General features: G+C 49.3%; 1 protein-coding gene across 1 annotated transcript in view; it reads left to right on the plus strand.

Moving 5' to 3' along the window:
• The window catches only part of LOC144487621 (uncharacterized), a 48,469-nt gene extending 25,316 nt beyond the window's left edge, over nucleotides 1-23,153 (plus strand). Inside the window, exon 5 of the mRNA XM_078205706.1 lies at nucleotides 22,953-23,153. Within this exon, the coding sequence (XP_078061832.1) occupies nucleotides 22,953-23,153 (201 nt within the window). The remainder of the gene's footprint in view (nucleotides 1-22,952) is intronic.
• Nucleotides 23,154-24,646: the final 1,493 nt, after the last annotated feature.

Consider the following 24,646-nt stretch of genomic DNA (forward strand, 5'->3'; position numbering starts at 1 on the left):
CTCCCACACATTGTCACTCAGTAACCCCTCTCCCCCCAGCACCCTGTGTTACTGACTGTATCGGCACTGATGTTAAACCAGCTCCCTTACACTGTCACTCAGTATCCCCTCTCCCCCAGCACCCTGTGTTACTGACTGAATCTGCACTGATGTTAATGCAGCTCCCTCACACTGTCATTCAGTAACCCCTCTCCCCCCAGCACCCTGTGTTACTGACTGTATCTGCACTGATGTTAATCCAGCTCCCTCACACTGGCACTCTGTAACCCCTCTCCGCCAGCACCCTGTGTTCCTGACTGTATCTGTACTGATGTTAATCCAGCTCCCTCACACTGGCACTCTGTAACCCCTCTCCCCCAGCACCCTGTGTTACTGACTGTATCTGTACTAATGTTAATCCAGCTCCCTCACACTGTCACTCAGTAACCCCTCTCCCCCAGCACCCTGTGTTACTGACTGTGTCTGTACTGATGTTAGTCCAGCTCCCTCACACTGTCACTCAGTAACCCCTTTTCCCAGCACCCTGTGTTACTGACTGTATCTCTGCTGATGTTAGTAGAGCTCCCTCACACTGTCACCCAGTCACCCCTCTCCCCCAGCACCTGTGTTACTGACTGTGTCTCTAATGATGTTAATCCAGCTCCCACACATTGTCACTCAGTAACCCCTCTCCCCCCAGCACCCTGTGTTACTGACTGTATCGGCACTGATGTTAAACCAGCTCCCTTACACTGTCACTCAGTATCCCCTCTCCCCCAGCACCCTGTGTTACTGACTGAATCTGCACTGATGTTAATGCAGCTCCCTCACACTGTCATTCAGTAACCCCTCTCCCCCCAGCACCCTGTGTTACTGACTGTGTCTGTACTGATGTTAATGCAGCTCCCTCACACTGTCACTCAGTATCCCCTCTCCCCCAGCACCCTGTGTTACTGACTGAATCTGCACTGATGTTAATGCAGCTCCCTCACACTGTAATTCAGTAACCCATGTCCCCCCAGCACCCTGTGTTACTGACTGTTTCTCTCCTCATGTTTATGCACTTCAGCAGTCACGGGCATTCAGCCTTGGATCTTCAGGTTAGCGTTCTCCAAGGCGGCCTTCACGACACACGACAGCGCAGAGTCGCTGAGCAGAAAACGATAGCCAAGTTCCGCTCACACGAGGACGGTCTCAACCGGGATATTGGGTTCATGTCACACTATTTGTAACCCCCACAGCTTGCCTGGACCGGCAACGTTTCACTGGCTGTCTTGTCTGGAGACAATACACATCTTTTTAGCCTGTCTTAATGCTCTCTCCACTCTCGTTCTTTGTATCTTAAAGACTTGATTAGCTGTAAGTATTCGCATTCCAACCATTATTCATGTAAATTGAGTCTGTGTCTTTATAAGCCCTGTCTGTGAACAGAATTCCCACTCACCTGAAGAAGGGGCTTGGAGCTCCGAAAGCTTGTGTGGCTTTTGCTACCAAATAAACCTGTTGGACTTTAACCTGGTGTTGTTAAACTTCTTACTGTGTTTGGCTTTAGCCAGTGCATTATAACGGTTGGAATGCGAGTCTTTACAGGTAAGCAAGTCTGAAAGGTACAGACAATGTGAGTGGAGAGAGGGTAGAGCAGCGGTGAAAGATGTGTACTGTCTCCAGACAGGACAGTTAGTGAGATTCTGCAAGGCCAGGCAAGTCGTGGGGGTTACAGATAGAAACATAGAAAACTACAGCACAAAACAGGCCCTTCGGCCCCACAAGTTTTGCCGAACATAACCCTACCTTTTAGGCCTACCTATAACCCTCCATCCTATTAAGTCCCATGGACTCAACCAGGAGTCTCTTAAAAGACCCTATTGAGTTTGCCTCCATCACCACTGACGGCAGCCGATTCCACTCACCCACCACCCTCTGTGTGAAAAACTTCCCCCTAACATTTCCCCAGTACCTACCCCCCCCCCCCAGCAACTTAAACCTGTGTCCTCTCATAGCAGCCATTTCCACCCTGGGAAAAAGCCTCTCAACATCTTATATACCTCTATTAGGTCTTCTCTCATCCTACGTCTCTCCAAGGAGAAAAGACCGAGCTCCCTCAGCCTATCCTCATAAGGCATGCCACTCAATCCAGGCAACATCCTTGTAAATCTCCTCTGCACCCTTTCAAACTTTTCCACATCCTTCGTGTAATGAGGCGACCAGAACTGAGCACAGTACTCCAAGTGGGGTCTGACGAGGGTCTTATATAGCTGCATCATTATCCCCGGACTCCTGAACTCAATCCCTCGATTGATAAAGGCCAGCACACCATACGCCTTCTTAACCACCTCCTCCACCTGCAGGGCCAATTTTAGAGTCCTATGGACCCGGACCCCAAGGTCCTTCTGATCCTCTACAGTACTAAGAGTCTTTCCCTTAATATTGTACTCCTTCATCCCATTCGACCTGCTAAAATGGACCACGACGCATTTATCTGGGTTGAAGTCCATCTGCCACTTGTCCGCCCAGTCTTGCATCCTATCTATGTCCCTCTGTAACTTCTGACATCCCTCCAGACTATCCACAACCCCACCAACCTTCGTGTCGTCGGCAAACTGACCAACCCATCCCTCCACTTCCTCATCCAGATCATCCAGATAGTGTGACATGAACCCAAGATGGCGGTTGGGGCCGTCCTCATGTGTGTGGAACTTGACTATCAGTCTCTGCGCAGTGACTCTGCGCTGTCGTGTGTGGTGAAGGCAGCCTTGGAGAACGCTTCCCCGAAGACTCACATTCCAACCATTATTGTGTAAATTGAGTTAGTGTCTCTGTCGGCCCTGTTTGTGAACACATCTCCCACTCCCCTGATCAAGGAGTAGTGCTCCGAAAGCTCGTGTCTTGTGCTGCCAAATAGACCTGTTGACCTTTAACCTGGTGCTGTGGCCCCGCCCACCATCTCACACAGTCACAATGCCCGGCTGATTGACGGCAGCTCCGGACCAATAGGAGGAGAAGGGGGCGAGACTGGAGGACCGAGCGGGAGGGGCTGGTCCTCCAACCAATCGGAGTGAATGAGGGGCGGGGCTGGGAGTGGAGCATGCGCAGTGTGCGGGATGGCAATGGGTATGATGTCAGTGAGTGGAATGGCGGCTCGGGGGGAGCGATGGTCCGGCGGGTGGGCGGAGAGGATTCATAACCAGGTTTGTGTACAGCGGAAACTCAGAGAATGAAATCGCCGGTTCCCCGTTTGTACCCAGCGGGAGCCCAGTATTGTTCCCCGTTTCTGCCCCGAGTTCACCGCCGCCATGTTTACAGCGGGGCTGTGCGCCTGCACCGCCGCCGTCTTTGTGAGGGGCAATGTGAGGAGAGCGCATGTTCAGTGCCATCTTTGTGAGGGGCAATGTGGGGAGAGCGCATGTTCAGTGCCATCTTTGTGAGGGGCAATGTGGGGAGAGCGCATGTTCAGTGCCATCTTTGTGAGGGGCAATGTGGGGAGAGCGCATGCCCAGTGCCATCTTGGTCTGGGTTTGACCAAAGGGCAGAGGTTAAAGGTGAGTGTGTTTCAGAGGGGATGTGGGGACAGAATGTTGAGCAGACTGTGTTGGAAATCTGGACCTCGCTGCCTGAGTGGCTGCTGGAGGCAGGGACTCTCTGATTGAAGAAGCTTCTGGACAAACACATCAATACACAAGGTATGGTCGCTGATAGTCCAAGTACATTGATTAGACTCAATTTGTATTGAGGGGGCGGGGGAGAGAGGTTGGGGTGAGTAGTTGCGGGGGATGGGGGTGAGGGGCAGGCAGTGAGGGGTTGCGGGTGGAGAGGTTGTGGAGTGAGGGGTTGCGGAGAAGCGGGCGAGGTGTTGGGGGGGATGGGGTGAGTAGTTGCGGGGGATGGGGGTGAGGGGCAGGGGGTGAGGGGTTGCGGGTGGAGAGGTTGTGGAGTGAGGGGTTGCGGAGAAGCGGGCGAGGTGTTGGGGGGATGGGGTGAGTAGTTGTGGGAGTGAGGGGCAGGGGGTGAGGGGTTGCGGGGCAGGGGTGGCAGGAGAGTGGTTGGAGTGGGGAGGGTTTGCGGGGGTTGGGGAAAGGGGTTGCGGAAGAAGGGTTGTAGGGGAGGGAATAAGGCGTTGCGGGGCAGCGGTTGCATGGGGGAGGGTTTGCAGGCGTGGGGGGGTGGGGCAGAGGTGGAGGAAGCGGTGGGGCTCGGGGAGGGGATGCGGGTGAGGGATTGCAGGGGGCGATCTATCTTCAATAGATTGGTTGAAGACTTGGGCAGAGAGGTGGCAGATGGAGTTTAATCCGGACAAATGTGAGGGAATGCATTTTGGAAGGTCCAGTACAGATCGGAAATATAGAGTAAATGGCAGAACCCTTAAGAGTATTGAAAGGCAGAGGGATCTGGGTGTACAGGTGCACAGGTCACTGAAAGTGGCAACGCAGGTGGAGAAGGTAGTCAAGAAGGCATTTGGGATTTCAATGTTGGGGTTGTTGTTGAATTTATTCGTGGTTTTCAATGTTGGGTTTGTTGTTGTTGAATTTGTTTGTCTTTTTTACATTTTAGTTTATTGTTGAATTTGACAGGTACACAGGTCACTGTGTGGCAACGCAGGTGGAGAAGGTCGTCAAGAAGGCATACGGCATGGTCGCCTTCATCGGCCGGGGCATTGAGTTTAAAAATTGGCAAATCATGTTGCAGATTTATAGAATCTTAGTCAGGCCGCATGTAGAATATAGTGTTCAATTCTGGTCACCACACTAACAGAAGGATGTGGAGGCTTTGGAGAGAGTACAGAAAAGTTTTTTCTGAATGTTGCCTGGTATGGAGGGCATTAGCTATGAGGAGAGGTTGGAGAAACTTGGTTTGTTCTCACTGGAACGACGGAGGTTGAGGGGAGACCTGATAGAAGTCTACAAGATTATGAGGGGCATGGACAGAGTGGATAGTCAGAAGCTTTTTCGCAGGGTGGAAGAGTGAATTACTCGGGGGAATAGGTTTAAGGTGGAGGGGGAAGGTTTAAAGGAGTTGTCCGAGGCAAGTTGTTTTACACAGAGGGTGGTGGGAGCCTGGAACTCGCTGTCTCCCTCTTTCTCCCTGTCACTCTCACTCCCTCTCACTCTCCATTTCTCTCTGCACCCATTCACCCTCCCCCTGCTTCAGTAATGTCCATAGAGAAGGAAATCTGCCGTCCTTACCTGGTCTGGTCTACATGTCATTCCAGAGCCACAGCAACGTGGCTGACTCTCAGCTGTCCTCCCAAATGGCCGAGCAAGCCATTTCGTTCAAGGGCACGGTGCCACATGGTTCGCACTGCTGCCTCACAGCGCCAGTGAATCACGTTCCATTCCCACCTTTGGTCACTCTGTGTGGAGTTTTCACCCTGTGCATACGAAGATCCCAAAAATAATGGGAATTTTAAATTTCAGTGCAGCCTTTCTCATAGTGGAGCTCTCTCTCTCAATTCCTGCATGATTGTAATGTCGAAACTGACAGGCATCTAGTTTGCAAAGATTTTACAATTGAGTAAATGTTTACAGGCAGCGACAGAGAGAGAGAGAGAATGAGACAAAGAGACTGCAACAGGCAGAGATGGAGGCAGAGGCAAAGAGACTGAGACACGCCCCAACGGGCCCTCAGAATTAAAATGCAGAGTCTATCCCTCATTGAAGCCCTGCTCCCACTAACCGCCTCAGTTTAACCCACCACATCCAGCTGTTTTATGTCCCCCTCATTTCTCCCCTCACTCTGTCTGTCTCTCTCTCCATCTGTTTCTGCTGCATTTCGGGCTTGAATTGTGGCCTAGTCACAGAGGCTGCATTAAACCTTGGGGCAAAGAGCAGGATTCGCTCCACTCCAGTGAAACACAACAATTCTCTCCAGCCCGGAAAGCTGGAGTGACAGAGGCACGGATCGTAATCCCCTGTCCTGAGCCCCTGCCCCTGGCACCACCCCTTCTAAAAACACAGTCAGGACTCTGGAATTGGGAACGATTCCCTCCCTCGTCCCTCACATGTTTTACAGTCAGTTCCATTTTAAATTTGCGTGTTTACAAGTTGGAGTTCAGGAAAGGCAGCTGGTTATTGATGCACAGCCAGATCCCATGGGCAATAATTTGACGATATCCGGACGGGACAAAGGGGAGAAATGTAATTCTCCCAGCTTCATGCCTGGTGTAATCCTCCCACCCAGACGCTGAACGCCACGTATATTCCGAGTCTGAATGGACAACATCTCAGTCACAGAAAGAGATAAACTCCCCTCTTTAAACTGGGAACAAGCTGTGTCCATTCCTTGGAGACTTTTTAAAATCAGCCTCCCAACATTTATTTATTTGTTTATTTAGTTGTTTATTTCTGTAAATTGGGAATCCCAGAGGGCTGTGACTGAGGCTTTTCTCCAGAGACAGGGAGCTGGGCACTGACCCCACACTGGACACCCCCCAGAACCTGTGTCTCATCCCACCTCCTCACTTCAACCCACACCTCTGTTTTGCTGTCAATGTCTGTTTTTCCCTCACCCCCGCTCTCGATTTCTTTGTTCTGTAACTCTCCCCAACGCTCTACCATTAACTCAGTAAATCCTGCCCTGATTCGATCAACCAAAATGCATCACCTTGCATTTATCTAAATTAAACTTCATCTGCCATTTGTCAACCCGCTGGCCCAATTGATCAAGATCCGATTGCAATCGGAGATAACCTTCACTGTCCACTATGCCACCAATTCTGATGTCATCTCCAAACTTACTAACCATGCCTCCTAAATTCTCATCCAATTCAATATAACACGGGACATGGAGAAATCAGACATTGGTATAGTTAATGCTGGTATTTAGCATCATGCTTCAACGCCGCTACCTTTCCCTGACCTGAAATAGATGCTATAGAAATCATAGAAATCATAGAAACCCTACAGTACAGAAAGAGGCCATTCGGCCCATCGAGTCTGCACCGACCACAATCCCACCCAGGCCCTACCCCCATATCCCCACATCTTTAACCGCTAATCCCTCTAACCTACGCATCTCAGGACACTAAGGGCAATTTTTAGCATGGCCAATCAACCTAACCCGCACATCTTTGGACTGTGGGAGGAAACCGGAGCACCCGGAGGAAACCCACGCAGACACGAAGAGAATGTGCAAACTCCACACAGACAGTGACCTGAGCCGGGAATCGAACCCTGGAGCTGTGAAGCAGCAGTGCTAACCACTGTGCTACCATGCCGCCCCCCACTGTGCTACCGTGCCGCCCCTATTCAGGATATTCGTGCCCTATTCAGAAATTATTTAACACTCGGGTATTTCTGACCAGGTCACTGGCACAGAGTCAGGTTCTGTGGCCTGGAAAGGAAAGAGAGGGGTTAGGAGAGCAATAGTGGTGGGGGATGCGTCGGTTAGAGGCACAGACAGGCGATTCTGTGGTTGCGAACGGGACTCCAGGATGGTAGTCTGCCTACCTGGTGCTGGGGAAATGGATGTCACCGAGCGGATAGGAGGCATCTTAAAAGGGGAAGATAAAGAAACGGATATCATTGTACACATTGATGCAAATGACGTAGATAGGAAGAGCAGGGGGATCCTACGAGAGCAATTCAGGGAGTTGGGAAATGGACTAAAAAGTAGGGCCTCCAGGGTGGCCATCTTCGGGCTGCTCCCGATGCCTGGTGCCAGTGAGGCTAAGAATAGGGAGTTAGTACAATTGAATGCTTGGCTAAAGGACTGCTTCAGGAGGGAGGTCTTCATTTTCCTAGATCAATGGGAAGTTTTCAGGAGAGGATGGAACCTGTACAAGAAGGACGGGTCACAACTATGTTGAAAGGGCACGAATATCCTGGCTGGGAGTTTTGCTAGTGCAGTTCGGGGGGGTTTAAACTAGTATGGCAGGGGGGTGGGGATCAAAATATTAGGTCTACAAGTGTAGAGGCTGGGGACGAGCTTGGGACTGGGACAAAGCTGGCAAAGAAGAAGAGCACTCTGGGGGAGGACGACCTCACTGAGCCTGGAGGTCTGGAGTGCTTATACTTCAATGCAAGGAGCGTAGCAGGTAAGACAGACGAACTTAGGGCCTTAATGCTCACGAGGGATTTGGATGTGGTTGCCGTGACAGAGACTTGGTTGAAAGAGGGACAGGACTGGCAGCTGAATATTCCGGGGTACAAGTGTTTTAGGCGAGACAGAGGAGGGGCCAAAAGAGGTGGGGGAGTAGCAGTATTAGTTGGAGAGCATATTACAGCGGTGCAGAGGGAGGACAATTCAGAGGGGTCGTGTAACGAGTCACTCTGGGTGGAGCTTAGAAACATGAAGGGCGCAGTCACTATGTTGGGGCTATACTACAGGCCCCCTAACAACCCGAGGGAAGTGGAAGAACGGATATGTCAGGAGATACTGGATAGGTGCAGGAAAAATAGGGTTGTTGTAGTGGGAGACTTCAATTTCCCTGGTATAGAGTGGAAATCGCTGAGAGCTGGGACTCTGAAATGGGGAGGAATTTGTAAAATGCGTACAGGAGGGTTCTTTGGAACAATATGCAGATAGCCCGACTAGAGAGGGGGCTATACTGGACCTAGTACTGGGGAATGAGCCCGGTCAGGTCTTCAAAGTTTCGGTAGGGGAACATGTAGCAAATCGTGACCACAATTCTATTAGCTTTAGGATAGTGATGGGAAAGGATGAGTGGTGTCCCAAGGGTAAGGTGTTGGATTGGGGGAAGGCTAACTTTCGTGGGATTAGGCAGAAATTGGCAGCTCTTGATTGGGAGAGGCTCTTTGAGGGTAAATCCACATCTGGCATGTGGGAGTATTTTAAGGGACAGTTGTTAGGGCGACAGGACAGGCATGTGCCTGTAAAAAAGAAGGATAGGAAGGGTAGGATTTGAGAACCGTGGATAACCAGGGAAATTGAGGGACTGGTCAAAAAGAAAAGAGAGGCATATGTTAGGTCCAGGCAGCTAAAAACAGAGGGAGCTCTGGAGGAGTACAAAGAAAGTAGCAAGGAACTGAAATGGGGAATTCGAAGGGCAAAAAGGGGTCACGAAATGTCCTTGGCAGACAGGATTAAGGAGAATCCCAAGGCATTTTATTCATACGTTAGGAACAAACGGGTTGTCAGGGAAAAAATCGGACCTCTCAGGGACAAAAGTGGGGAATTATGCTTGGAGCCCAAAGAAGTAGGGGAGATCCTAAATGAATACTTTGCGTCGGTATTCACAAAGGAGAGGGATGTGTTGACTGGGAGTGTCTCGGAGGGGAGTGTTGAACCGTTGGAGAAAATCTCCATTACAAGGGAGGAAGTGTTAGGTTTGTTAGAGAATATAAAGACTGCCAAATCCCCAGGGCCTGATGGAATCTATCCAAGGCTGCTCAGGGAGACGAGAGATGAAATCGCTGGGCCTCTGACGCAAAGCTTTGTCTCGTCACTGGACGCAGGTGAGGTCCCAGAGGATTGGAGGATAGCTAATGTGGTCCCGTTATTTAAGAAGGGTAGGAAGAATAACCTGGGAAATTATAGGCCGGTGAGCTTGACGTCCGTGGTGGGCAAGTTGTTGAAGATTCTTAGAGATAGGATGTATGCGCATTTAGAAAGGAATAAACTCATTAACGATAGTCAGCATGGTTTTGTGAGAGGGAGGTCATGCCTCACTAACCTGGTGGAGTTTTTTGAAGAAGTGACCAGAATGGTTGACGAGGGAAGGGCCGTGGATGTCGTCTATATGGACTTTAGTAAAGCGTTTGACAAAGTCCCTCATGGTAGGCTGGTGAAAAAGGTTGGATCTCATGGGATAAAGGGGGAGGTGGCTAGATGGGTGGAGAACTAGCTTGGTCACAGAAGACAGAGGGTGGTAGTGGAAGGGTCTTTTTCCGGCTGGAGGCCTGTGACTAGTGGAGTTCCGCAGGGCTCTGTATTGGGACCTCTGCTGTTTGTGATTTATGCAAACGATCTGGAAGAAGGTGTAACTGGGGTGATCAGTAAGTTTGCGGACGACACAAAATTGGCAGGACTTGCAGAAAGTGAGGTGCATTGTCAGAGGCTACAGAAGGATATAGATAGGCTGGAAATTTGGGTAAAGAAATGGCAGATTGGGTTCAATCCTGATAAATATGAAGTGATGCATTTTGGTAGAAATAATGTAGGGAGGAGCTATACATAAATGGCAGAACCATAAAGGGTGTAGACACGCAGAGGGACCTGGGTGTGCAAGTCCACAGATCCTTGAAGGTGACGTCACAGGTGGAGAAGGTGGTGAAGAAGGCACATGGCATGCTTGCCTTTATAGGACGGGGCATAGAGTATAAAAGTTGGGGTCTGATGTTGCAGATGTATAGAACGTTGGTTCGGCCGCATTTGGATTACTGTGTCCAATTCTGGTCGCCACACTACTGGAGGCTTTGGAGAGAGTACAGAGGAGGTTTACCAGGATGTTGCCTGGTATGGAGGGGCTTAGTTATGAGGAGAGATTGGGTAAACTGGGGTTGTTCTCCCTGGAAAGACGGAGGATGAGGGGAGACTTAATAGAGGTGTATAAAATTATGAAAGGCATAGATAGGGTGAACGGTGGGAAGCTTTTCCCCAGGTCGGTGGTGATGTTCACGAGGGGTCATAGGTTCAATGTGAAGGGGGGGGGGAGGTTTAACACAGATATCAGAAGGACATATTTTACACAGAGGGTGCTGGGGGCCTCTAATGCGCTGCCAGGCAAGGTGGTGGAGGCGGACACACTGGGAACGTTGAAGACTTATCTAGACAGCCACATGAACGGAGTGGGAATGGAGGGATACAAAAGAATGGTCTAGTTTGGACCAGGGAGTGGCACGGGCTTGGAGGGCCGAAGGGCCTGTTCCTGTGCTGTATTGTTCTTTGTTCTGGAGGAACAGACGGACGGTGCACAGTGAAACGTTATGCTGTTGATGGCAGCCTAGAATCAGAAAGATTGAAGGAACTCACAAGGTCAATCCTATTTTTGATGTGAGTGGGGTGAGAGAGAGAGTGTTGAGGTGAAGGGGAATTTTGAGGTGAGAGGTTCAGTGTTGAGGTGAGGGGTGTTGCTGTGGACGGTGGGAGTTGAGGTGAGAGGCGGTTACTGAGGTGAGAGGGAGTGTGTTGATGTGAGGAGGGAGCTTTCAGATGAGAGGGGAACAACATGGTGTTATATCAATACACACTGATCCAACAAACACTCCCAGGATATTTACTGCAGGGATTAGGTGTGAAGTCAGTCTGTCCCCTCACGCTGCCAGCCAGAGTGCGGAGGGAACGGTGACAGCCCTTAAACACGGAGCAAACATCATCTGCAACATCCCATCAAACACTCCAATGTCAGCTACAGAGGTCCAGTGTCACTCCCACCCCATCTTAACTGTGTGACCAGGCGGTCTCATGGCTGCTAAAGTGAAGGTTCAACTTAGTCAGGCAACCTTCAGGCTCGATATCCGTCAGCTTGCGCCCATCAGACATTTACAAGGATAAGCTGCCTCTACACTCCCATCAAATACCCTCATTGTAGATGCAGCACAGGCCCAGATACACAAACTGTCTCCCTCTACACTGTCCAAACACGAATCTCCAGTGCAGGTATAGCAGAGGGTGAGATAGACAGTGTGGACAGGTGAGAGGGGGGGAGCGTTGAGACGAGAGGGGGAGCGTGTTGAGGCGAGAGGGTGAGAGTGTTGAGGCGAGAGGGGGAGAGCGTTGAGGCGAGAGGGGGAGAGCGTTGAGGCGAGAGGGGGAGAGCGTTGAGGCGAGACGGGGAGAGCGTTGAGGCGAGAGGGGGGGAGCGTTGAGGCGAGAGGGGTGGATGTTGAGGCGAGAGGGGGAGAGTGTTGAGGCGAGAGGGGGGAGAGCGTTGAGGCGAGAGGGGGGGAGCGTTGAGGCGAGAGGGGGGAGCGTTGAGGCGAGAGGTGGAGAGCGTTGAGGCGAGAGGGGGAGAGCGTTGAGGCGAAGAGCGTTGAGGCGAGAGGGGGAGAGCGTTGAGGCGAGAGGGGGAGAGCGTTGAGGCGAGAGGTGGAGAGCGTTGAGGCGAGAGGTGGAGAGCGTTGAGGCGAGAGGGGGAGAGCGTTGAGGCGAGAGGGGGAGAGCTTTGAGGCGAGAGGGGGAGAGCGTTGAGGCGAGAGGGGGAGAGCGTTGAGGCGAGAGGGGGAGAGTGTTGAGGCGAGAGGGGGAGAGCGTTGAGGCGAGAGGGGGAGAGCTTTGAGGCGAGAGGGGGAGAGCGTTGAGGCGAGAGGGGGAGAGCGTTGAGGCGAGAGGGGGAGAGTGTTGAGGCGAGAGGGGGAGAGCGTTGAGGCGAGAGGGGGAGAGCGTTGAGGCGAGAGGGGGAGAGCTTTGAGGGGAGAGCGTTGAGGCGAGAGGGGGAGAGCGTTGAGGCGAGAGGGGGAGAGCGTTGAGGCGAGAGGGGGGGAGCGCTGAGGCGAGAGGGGGGGGGGGCGCGGAGGCGAGAGGGGGGGAGCGCTGAGGCGAGAGGGGGAGAGCGTTGTGGCGAGAGGGGGAGAGCGTTGAGGCGAGAGGGGGAGAGGGGGGGAGCGCTGCGGCGAGAGGGGGGAGCGCTGAGGCGAGAGGGGGGGAGCGCGGAGGCGAGAGGGGGGGAGCGCGGAGGCGAGCGGGGGGGAGCGCGGAGGCGAGCGGGGGGGAGCGTGGAGGCGAGAGGGGGAGTGTTGAGGTGACAGTGGGAGTGTGGAGGTGACAGTGGGAGTGTGGAGGTGAGAAGGGAATTTTGTGGTGTGGGTGAGGTTCTGTAACACACTGGTTGGCGCTGCTGCCTCATGGCCCCAAAGACCCGGGTTTGATTCCAGCCTCGGCTCACTCTCTGTGTGGAGTGCGCACGTTCTCCCCTGTCTGCGTGGGAATCCTCTGTGTGCTCTCATTTCCTCCCACACTCCAAAGATGTGGGAGTTAGTTGGATTAGCCATGCTAACTTGGGAGACGGGCAACGTACAGGACAGGTACTGGACGGGGTTAGATACAGAGTAAATTTCCCTCATCAATGTCCCCATCAAACACTCCCAGGACGTGTACAGCATGGGGATAGACACAGAGTAAATTTAAGACTGTGCCCATCAAACATTCACACGGTAAAATTCCCTCTGCACCACCCAGAACGGCTACAGCATTGGCCGGGATGGGGGGGTAGATACATAATAAACCTCTCTCTCCAGTGTCCTCATCAAGCACTCCCAGGATACCCAGGATAGGGACAGTACGTCGTTAAATGTAGAATAAATCTCCCTCTATAATGTCCCCATCAAACTCTCCAAAGACAGATGCAACTAGTGAGAGTTCAGATGCAGCTCAGGCTGAGATTTCCAGAAACCTCCCATCACACTGTTTCACCAAGAACTCCAGTGAAGGGGTAGCAAGGGTGAGATGCACAAAAAATGTCTGCATAGACTGTCCAAACACTAAAGACCTGAGCAAGAGCAGAACAGGGTAAGGTCCACAGAAAATCTCTCCACACTGTCCTATCAGGAACTCGAGCGCAGGTGGACACAGAGATACATATAGTTCTGCTCTCCCTGTATATTGCCAGAAAAAAATCCCATGTATGGGTAAAGAAAAGTTCAATACAGATACATCTCCTCTTGATACTGACCTCTGAAACCCTCCCAGAACAGTTACACACGGGATTGCAGACAGAGCAAAGCTCACTCTGCAGTGTCCCATTGAATAGTTGACTGCAAAGGGTGTTTACTCTGTGTCGAACCCCATTCTGAACCATGTTTCTGTATTTGCCATTGGGTTCCTGTAAATTGTGCTTCCATTGAACATTTCCAAGGATAGGGACAGCACTGGGTAAAGTGTATGGTCTTGCTGCACTGCCAATTCAAACAGGCTGATAAAAGGGACGTGTATCTTCTGTATCAAACACGTTTCCATCACTGTCCATGAAGTAATCCCAGGGCAGCCTCACTGATAATGATATTTTCCACACGTGCTTTCATAATAACTGTCTTCTGTTAATTTGTTGTTATAGTTTTGTGAAATACTCCTTCAGACCTTTCCTAAATACAGTTCAGACACTTGGGAATTCGAATGAATGAATTGCAAACATTTTCTGTTGTAAAGAACATAGAAAAGCTACAGCACAAACAGGCCCTTCGGCCCACAAGTTGCGCCGGTCATGTCCCTACCTACCTCGGCTTATATACAGGCTTACCTAGAACCCTCAATCCTATTAAGTCCCATGTACTCATCCAGGAGTCTCTTAAAAGACACCATCGAGTTTGCCTCCACCACCACTGGCGGCAGCCGATTCCACTCACCCACCACCCTCTGAGTGCAAAACCTACCCCTCACATCTCCTCTGTAGCTATTCCCCAGCACCTTTAACCTGTGTCCTCTCGTAGCAGCCATTTCAGCCCTGGGAAAAAGCCTCTGTGAGTCCACCTGATCTATACCACTCAACATCTTTTATACCTCTATCAGGTCACCTCTCATCCTTCATCTCTCCAAGGAGAAAAGACCGAGCTCTCTCAACATATCCTCATGAGGCATGCCAACCAATCCAGGCAACATCCTTGTAAATCTTCTCTGCACCCTTTCAATAATTTCCACGTCCCTCCTGTAATGAGGCGACCAGAACTGAGCACAGTACTCCAAGTGGGGTCTGACGAGGGTCTTATATTAGCTGCATCATTATCCCCGGACTCCTAAACTCAATCTCTCGATTGATGAAGGCCAGGTGAAAACTGCCCCAGTTAAGTAAATCAGATTGATCAACTGATTGCAATCAATGCCAAATGGGGAATAATTGTCCCGTGTAGAAGTGAGAACCCGTTCCATATTGTGATTGTTTGCAGTATTGGGACAGTGAGATGACCCGATCCAACACAAGAACACTTTGCAATATCTCCCAGTAACAGTGAGTCTGTGTGTCAGCGTTAACCAAGCGGGGTGACATTCCCGGTGGTGCTGACATCTCACGCAGAGTGAAAACCAGAATTCAATTGGTGGGATTGCCTTGTTAAATTCAGCTGGGGATTTATTGAGGGAATTTGTGAAAATGCATGTGGAGATCTTATACAATCTAATTGAAAAACATTTCGAAATCCGTTTCTCCAACTGACTGTACAGAACAGAAGAGGTACATTTATAGAGATCTCAAGGTGAATAACATTAGTTCCAGTCACTGAACACCAGCAGTAACTTTGTAATGCATATCATTTTATACATGTTTCACATGCAGTGAATATATTTATTTTAATTCCGGTCTCTGAGCAGTCAGATATTGATACAGATAATTCTGATATTTAGCACCATGCTCCCACACTGCCACCTCTGCTTGACCTGAAATAGATGCTCTGTTCCGCAATTATTTAATCCAAGTGTATTCGTGGAGGAACAAACTTACATTCTGCATTCAAACTTTATGTTGTTGAGATCAGCCCAGGATCAGAATGATTGAAGGAGCTGAAGGTTTTTGAGACAGTTTGTGTGACGCTGCTGCTGTGTTGCCTTTATTCGTTTTGTAACGCGGGGGTCGCAGGGAATCAGTAGCGACAATAAGAGTGAGGTCAGTGATGTATCTGTTTGTCAGTTGGTAATAAGAATGAAGTCGGTGATACACCTGGAAGGTAAAGACAGTAGGGATGAGGTTAGCCATGCACCTGGATGTGTATTGACAATCAGAGCAATTCAGTAATGTATCTGTGCAGGTTGTGAAAGGAGAGTGCGGTCACTGCTGTTCCTAAATACCTGGTTCCAATAAGAATCAGGTTATTTCTGCATCTGCAGGGACAGGTGTAGCATCGGGGAAACACAAGATAAAACTCCATCTGCAATTTCCCCAGCAAACACACCCAGGGCAGGGACAGCGGGCGGATGTTTGAGTTGTGTGGAGTGGGGGGCTGTGTGTGGAGTGAAAGTTTATTATGGAAGTGAGGGGGAGAGTGATGAGTTGAGAGGCGGTGTATTGAGATGAGGGGGAGTTTGTTGAGGTGAGGGGGAAAGTTAAAAGGAGATGGCGGGAGCTGAGGCGAGACAGAGTGCTGAGATGGGAAGAGAGAGCTGATATGAGAGAGGGAGAATGTTGATGTGAGACAGAGTGTCGGATTTGGCCCCGCGCTCTCCCCAAATTCGGATAATCCCACCAGAGGTAATTGGATCTTGACACGGTCTGTGCCCATCTGCTCCGACTCCCATGCGGTGTGGGACGGGAAATTCATATCTTGGGGATCTTGAGGTGAGGAGCGTCGAGATGAGATGGGTAGTGTTGTGGTGCGTGGGGGAATGTAGAAGTGAGTGGGAGGATTGATGTGAGGGGGGGAACATGTTAAGGTGAGAGGGGGAGAGTTGTGTTGATTGGGGGAGTGTTGAATTGAGAGCGCGTGTTCTGGTGAGAGGAATTGATGTTAACCCTCTATGGGACAATGTAAATGTGAGAGGGGGAACTTAGAAGCGAGACGGCTAGTGTTGAGGAGAAAGGGTGTAATGTCTGTGTGATAGAGATTGTGCAGAGAGGGGAAGGGGAGTATTGAGGTGAGCGGGGGTGTGTTGAGGTGAGGGGGTGTGTTGACGTGACAGGATAGTGTTGGTGAGAGAGAGAGAGTGTTGGGGTAATGGGGAGTGCTGAGTTGAGAGTGAGGGTGTTAATGTTGTCATGTGAGTGGACCTTTCAGCAATTTTGTTTAAATCATGCAGCTTACATGGAGGTGGAGCTAAGCTGTGGCAGTCAGGTGGTGGTTTTTTTTTGGTCTTTTAGTTTAGTTTTGGGAAGCAGTTTAGCAGCAAGCTCAGAAGCAATCTCTCTCCCTCTCCCTGTCCTTCTCTTTTGAAAAGGCTGTGTTTTGTGGAACAGACTCGACTGCAACCTCTGCTGAGTTTCTCAAGGGATTTTGAGCATTCAGCCCAGGAGGCTGGACACGTGTAATAATTCGGCATTAACCTCTGCCGTATTGTGGTGATTTGGAGGGTTTTGTGGATTGGATGTTGGCTTTGGTTGGAACACACCAGAGATATTTCCTTCAGAGATGTACATTATCGTGGTTGTTGTGTTTCTTGTTTGTAATTGTTAAATGTTCTTGCTAATTGTCTTACTATACATGTCAACAATATTCTCAATTAAACTTTGTATTGAATAAGAGTTCCTCGTGGGTCAGTTCACTCCCACCTGAAGTGAAACCTCTCGTGCTCCTTCGAGCCAGATTCAAGGTAAAGAGTTACAGGTCACTCGAGCTTCATGGAACAACTGGGAGTATCCAACCTGACTGAGAACAACTGGGGGCTCCGGGATTGAAACCTGTATTTCTTGATTGATTTTGGATTAGTGAACTCAAAGACAGTGAGCGGTGAGCAGATTTGTGTTTCCTTTTCAGGTGTTGTATTCCAGTTTAAATAGGGAGTGTGGTTTGGATTAATGTCTCTTTCAGAGGCTCAGAAGTTTCTGCGGGTGGAGGAAGTCACGCAAGTTACCTGACAGATAGTGACGAAAGCAAAGCTTTTGGAATTGGAAACACATTCCAGTTGACATTGCCTGACAGAGTACAGAAAGGAGAGATAATTGTGGCAATAGCACAACATTTGGAATTGTCAGAAGCTCAGTCAGAATCGTTGGAAATTCAGTTACAAATGAAAGTGACTCAATATAAAAAATAATTAAAACTATTTGAATTACAGGGAAAAGAAAAGGAAAGGGAGGAACAGCAAGCAAAATAATTGAATCAATCTGAATTACAGGCAAAAGGGAAAAAGGAGGCAAGGGAAAAATAGAGAGACTTTGAATATTGGAAACTGGCCTTCAAATGTAAACATCGTGTCTGATTGGCGGAGGTAAAGGGTAAAGTACAGTCTGAGGGTAGGGATGAGGATAGTGAGAGAATGAGGGGCAGAAAATACATCAGGAGATAGAAAAGGCAATGTTACAATCATCATGGGGGACTTCAATATGTAGGTTTCTAAGATTCTAAGGTGGACTGGGAAAATCAGATAGGTCGTGGATCCCAAGAAAAGGAATTTGTGGAATGTCTAAGAGAGGGTTTTTGGAGCAGCTTGTGACAGAGCCTACTACGGAACAGGCAATTCTGGATTTGGCGATGTGTAATGAGGCAGACTTGATTAGGGAACTTAAGGTGAAGGAACCCTTAGGGAGGAGTGACCACAATATGATAGAATTTACCCTGCAGTTTGAGAGGAAGAACCTGGAATCAGATGTAAAGGTATTTGAATTAAATAAAGATAACTACAAGGACATGAAGGTGGAGCTGGCCAGAGTTGATTGTAAAGGGAGCCGAGCAGGGGAGAAAGTGGAACAGCAATGACAGGAGTTCTTGAGAGTTATTTGCGAGGCACAACAGAAATTCATCCCAAGGAGGAGGAAACATGCCACAGGGAGGACGAGGAATCCATGGCTGACGGGGAAGCCAAGGGCAGCAAAAACACAAAAGGGAAAGCATCCTTAGTGGCAAGGATTAGTGGGAAGGCAGAAGATTGAGAAGCTTTTGAAAGCAAGCAGAGGACAACTTAAAAAAGCAATAAGAGGGGAGAAGATGAAATATGAGTGTAAGCAAGCTTGTATTATAAAAGAGGAGAGGAGAAGGTTTTCCAATATAAGTTAAGAGAGAGGCAAAAATAGCCATTGGATCACTAAAAAATGAGGCTGGAGAAGGAATAATAGGAAACAAAGAAATGGCAGAGGAACTGAATAGTTTGCATCAGTCTTCACGGTGGAAGACACCAGTGGGATGCCAGAGCTCCAGGAGAGTCGGGGGACACAGGTGGGTGTAGTGGCCATCACTCAGGAGAAGGTTCTGGGGAAACTGAAAGGTCTGTGGGTGGTAAATCACCTGGACCGGATGGAGTACACCCCAGGTTTCTAAAAGACATAGCTGAGGAAATTGTGGTGGCATTGGTGGTGATCTTTCTTTGATAAGGCGCAGCATAGGAGACTGTTATATAAGTTAAGTGCCAATGGTGTTGAGGGTAAGATCCTGGCATGGATAGAGGATTGGCTGACTGGCAGAAGGCAGAGAGTGGGGATGAAGGGATCTTCTCTCAGGATGGCAGCCGGTGACAAGTGGTGTGCCTCGGGGGTCGGTCCTGGGACCACAACCTTTCACAATACACATTAATAATTTGGAAAAACGAAATGAAGGCGCTGTTGCTAAGTTTGGTGATGATACAATTATATGCAGAGGGACAGGGAGTATTGCGGAAGTGGGAGGGGGGAGGGGGAGGAGGAGGGCTGCAGAAGGACTTGGACAGGTTAGGACAGTGGATAAAGAGGGGGCAGATGGAATACAAGGAGGAAAAGTGTGAGGTTATGCACTTTGGAAGGAGGAATGGAGGCAGAGACTATTTTCGAAATGGGGAAATGCTTAGAAAATCAGATGCACAAAGGAATTTGGGAGGCCTTGTTCAAGATTCTCTAAAGGTTAACCTGCAGGTTCAATCGGCAGTTAGGAAGGCAAGTGGAATACTGGCAATCATGTCGAGAGGCCCCGCACCAGGTTCAGACCCACCCAGGTTCAGACAGAGACGCTGTTCAGATTCACACAAGGTTCGGACTCGGATCATGTTCAGATTCACACCGTGTACAGACTCACCTCAGCTTCACAATCATAGAAACATTGAAATATAGGAACAGCAGGAGCAGGCCATTCGGCCCTTCGACCCAGCTCCGACATTCAGTTTGATCAGGGATCATCATCAACTTCAATATCCTGACCATCCCTTGCTCCCATATCCCGTGATCACTTTAGCCCCAAGAGCGATACATAATTTCTTCCTGAAATCACGAAAGGTTTTGGCCTCAGCTACTTTCTGTGGTAGCGAAGTCCATAGGTCATCAGAGTGGAGAAATTTCTCCTCACCTCTGTTCTAAAAGGTTGATGCTTATCCTCAAACCATGAACACTCGTCCTCAACTCCCTGAGCATCAGGAACATTCTTTCTGAATCTACCCTGTCTAAACATGGTCCAATATTATATGTTTCACTCGAATGAACTCCAATGAATAAAGCCCTAACCGACTTAGTCTCTCTTCATATCACAGACTTGCCATCCCAGGAATCAGCCTGGTAAACATTCGCTGTACTCCCTCTATAGCGAGGATATCCTTCCTCAGATAAGGACACCAAAACTGCACACAATACTCGAAATGTGGCCTCAGCAATGCCCTGTACAACTGCAATGACACATCTCTCTTCCTGTACTCCAATCTTATCCCTATGAAGGGCAGCATTACAGTTGTCTTCTTTACTGCCTGTTGTACATGCGCGCTGACTTTCACTTACTGATGCATACGGACACCAAGGCCTCGCTGAGTATCCACCTCTCTCAATTTACACCCATTCAAATAATAATCTGTCTTCCTATTATTGCTGCTAAATTGGATAACTTCACATTGATCCACATTTTACTGCAACTGCTTTGCACATCCCCACACATTGAGCCTGTTCAAATCACACTGAAGCATGTCTGCATGTTTCTCATAGCTCACCCTCACACACCTTTTATCATCTGCAAATTTGGAGATGATACATCTAGTTCCATTTTCAAAATAATTAATATATAATGTGAGCAGTTGGGGTCCGTGCACAGATTCCTGCAGAACCCCACTAGACACTGACTGCTAATCAGAAAAAGGCCCATTTATTGCCAACTCTTTGCTTTCTATCAGTGAACCAGCTTTCTATCCGTCTCAAAACATTGCCTGTAATCCCATGTGCTTTCACTTTACATGGCAGTCTGCGATGTGAGACCTTGTCGAAAGCCTTCTGAAAGTCTCAATAAACACATCTGCTCACGTCACTTTCTGAACAGTAATGTCTGGGGGACACCTACCCACACTGGACCTGGCCGTAAGGGACCGGGCAGTAAGGGACACAAGACACAGCAATACCTCTCCACCCACTTCCCTAAACTCCCACACTTACCCCAGCTCTCAGTGCTTCACTCTCTGCAGCTTGCACTCTGTGGAGCTCCCTGAGTGGGCACATTTCACAGGCCTCAGTTTGGTAGTTTATATTTGCCCGTGTCCAACTCATGAACCTGATTGAAGTCACTGCCCCCCCTCCCCCTCTAGGTCTGAGTAACCGCCGAGGGCTGACCACCTTGGAAGCATTTTTTGGAGTTTCAATGCTGGGTCCGGTTCCTGCTGCTCAGCCTCGGAAGTGAGTGGGGTTCAGCAGACCGGAGCTCGCCTCTTCCACCATGAGCGTGTGGCCCGAGTTCCCTTTATCGGGTGACAATGTGGTCGAGAGGCTAAACCCACTGTGTCCATTTCAGACTCCGAGGTTCCCACTGGCGGAGATGGGGAACAGGAGCCGGAGTGCCTGGAATTCTTTCCAAAGTTCCCGGTCTGCTGGGAATTGCTTTTTCCTGCACGGCTTGGGGCTTCATGGCTTGTAGATGATTGAAGCATTCCCATAGGATGGTATCTCCCAAGCGGACTTGATAGGAAACTGGCCCTGTTCCAGACTCGACCGTGCCTCATAACCACGTGGATCCATTGCCATGATTCTTTACCAATAACCTATCACCTGCCTTTAGGTGCCTCTCCCGGCTGGTGGGAACGGCACTGGGTGTTAGCTCCCACCTTCAGAAGGTCAGACTTAACATTGGGCGGAGTGAACTTCCCATGACCAACTCTGCTGGGGCTATTCCAGTTGTTGAAGCGGGGAGGTCGGGGGGAGGTTGGAGGGTGTCATTCTGTAATTGAAGATGAAATCTGGATGGTTTGGTGTCCAAAGAGACTGAGGGATGGTATTTTGAACCTGCTTTTACTGTTTGGGCCGCTCTTTCTGCCAGGCCATTGGATGATGGGTAATATGACACTGTAAGAAGTTTAACAACACCAGGTTAAAGTCCAACAGGTTTATTTGGTAGCAAAAGTGGCTTTTGCTACCAAATAAACCTGTTGGACTTTAACCTGGTGTTGTAAACTTCTTACTGTGTTTACCCCAGTCCAACGCCGGCATCTCCACATCATAATATGACACTGCCCAAACGTGTCAAATTCTGTCCAACTTCATCGAATGCACAAATTCCTGGCTGATGAAGAGTGGTTTATTTTCAGGAACTAACATTTCCGGGATCCCGGGTGTCATGAAAGAGGTGTGAAGTTTCTCCACTCTTGTCCTTGTGTTTGAGTAACTCACCCTGTGAACGGCCATCCATTTTGAATCAGCATCTACCATTTCAGGAACATAGACCCCATGAACGGACCGGCACTCTCCGTGTGCAGCCACGTCTCCGGATGTCCTGGCCATTCCCAAGTGTGAAGAGTAGTGATTGGTGGTACTTCTGCCCTTGTTGATATTGTCAACACTGACCCACGGGCAAATATTCGTATCCATACCTGGCCACCAGACATGGCAACTGTTTGTTATTTATATTTGAAAGTCCAATAGAAAGAGTCAGGGGTCTTGTAGTTGTAGTTTCCTCTCAGGGTCTAATGAGTTGAAGAATTGAAGTAAGGGGAGCTTTCAGCAGATTGATTAGCTGCTGCCTGAAGTGAGTCTGTGTCACAGCATAAATGGCAGTGTTTGTACAACAACTTGTGAGTTGCAACATGAAACCAAATTGCAGAACATAGAAATCTAACCAGACCGACTTATAGCCCAAATAATCCATCCGACTCCATATAGAATAAACCATTAATGTCGACCATAAGAGGATGAAATTGGCTGAGATAACAAACAGTAAAATGATGGATTTCCTGCGACTCTCCATCTCTGGGTCTCTGGGATTCTCCCCACTGCTGTGAGTCCGGAGTCTCCTGCGGGCTCTGCTGCTCATTAAAATGTGTCTGACGGTGAAAACGTTGAGCAGCAGAATCAGGACGAACGGGACAGTCGGGGTTAGAATGTTGTGGAGGAACTCGATTGTTCCCCAGACCGGAGAGTACAGAACATCCACTGTGACCTCACAAAACCAGGGTTCGTTCCCCAGCCGATATCTATTTAATAACATAAAATACCAGAAGATGTTCTTTAAACAGCTCAGCACCGTCACTGTTCCCAGAACCACAGCCGCCGGTTTCTCACTGCAATATTTACTCTTCAGCTTGGGGCAGCAAATGGCCACAAATCGATCAAAGGTGAAAGTGACGGTGAACCAGACAGAACAGTCAGTGGCTGCAAAAAGCAGGACGGCGTGGATGTTACACACGGGAACCCAGTACAGGAAATCAAACTGTTCCGGATAAAGAATGGGAATGTGTCTGAATATCAGGTCGAGGATAACGACCAGCAGATCCCCCGCTGACATGGCCACCAGGTAACGAGTCACACATTTGGACAGACCACAGTTTCTGCTCGTCAGTGTCACAATTGTGATTATGTTCACTGTCAGGAAGGGAAATAAAGAATAAAATTAGACAGGATTCAGGGAAAGAAGTTACCATTTGGACTGAGGATGGGTTAAAATAAAAAAGAATGTATACACATAAAATGACTTAAATCTTTTTTTTAAACCAGCACGTCTTTTGCAGTGTGAGAGGAAAGTGGAGCATCCGGAGGAAACCCACACAGACACGGGGAGAAGGTCCAAACTCCACACAGACAGTGACCCAAGCCTGGAATTGAACCCAGCTCCCTGACGCTGTGAATCAGCAGTGCTAACTACTGTGTCACCGTGCAGTCCATGGTAGCAACACACTGGTATACATTTGGGAGAGAGCTTTCCGGAGAGTCCACAACATTGACCCTCACTCAGCTCCAAGGGTGAGGGAGTAAACCCTGACAGAAAATCCAGACTGGAATCCTGTAGATGGTAATCTGTCGTCTCTCAGACAGTTTACTGACAACCCCTGCAACAGAGCTGGTACCAAAGAGGGCTGGTTTGACCCTTGCCTCTGGACAATACTAACAATTGGCAGAGGGAGATCCTGATGCCTTGACAGCACAGAATCTCTATTATACTTACACAGCACTGTACCCTGGAGAGGAGATCACAGCATTGTGGCCACTGTTAGCACAACACAGGAAAAAATAGTAATCTCACACTCGATTGGCACAGAACACAACTTCCAGTGTTTCTTTCAAGAGTGGGAGAAAGTTTCAGGGTTCAGCGAATCGCTATCGTCCATAATGCTCAGTGCGATTACTGCTGTCCCACGTTGGTCTACTGGACCAGTGCAGCTGCAGTCGTCTCTCGGCAGGAAGGTTGCCAATCTATGCACCAGGTAAAACTCAAACAAAGGCCAGTACCAAAGGAAAAGCCAAGCAGGCTGCCTTAATGCCTATCGTCCGGTGACTCTGATGTCCAATATTATGAAATGCATCAAAAGGTTAGTCATGGCATGAATCAGTTCCGGCTTCCCAGATTGCCTGGATCCACGACAGTTCACCGACATCCACAACAGGTCCACAATGCCATCTCCCGGGCCCGACAGTGAACCCTGGAACACAGACTCGTGTTTATCAACTACAGCTCAGCCTGCAACACCATTAGTCCTACGAAACTCATGTCCAAAGTTCGTGGCGCTGGGCTTGGCTCCTGCCTCTGCAATTGGATCCTCAACTTCCTAATCCATAGAGAGCAAAATTAAGGACAATCAACAACATCTCCTTCACAATCATCCTGAACAGCGGTGCCCCGTAAGGCTGCGTCCTCAGCCCCTTACTATACTCCTTATACACTGGTGACTGTGTGGCCAAATTCCCCTGCAACTCGGTTCCCAAGTTTGCTGATGACACCTGCAGTGGGTCGGAGGAAGAGACAGAGAATCTGGTGAACTGGGGCGACAACAATAATCT

The sequence above is a fragment of the Mustelus asterias genome, unplaced genomic scaffold, assembly GCF_964213995.1.
Source record: "Mustelus asterias unplaced genomic scaffold, sMusAst1.hap1.1 HAP1_SCAFFOLD_929, whole genome shotgun sequence".
Lineage (NCBI taxonomy): Eukaryota > Metazoa > Chordata > Chondrichthyes > Carcharhiniformes > Triakidae > Mustelus > Mustelus asterias.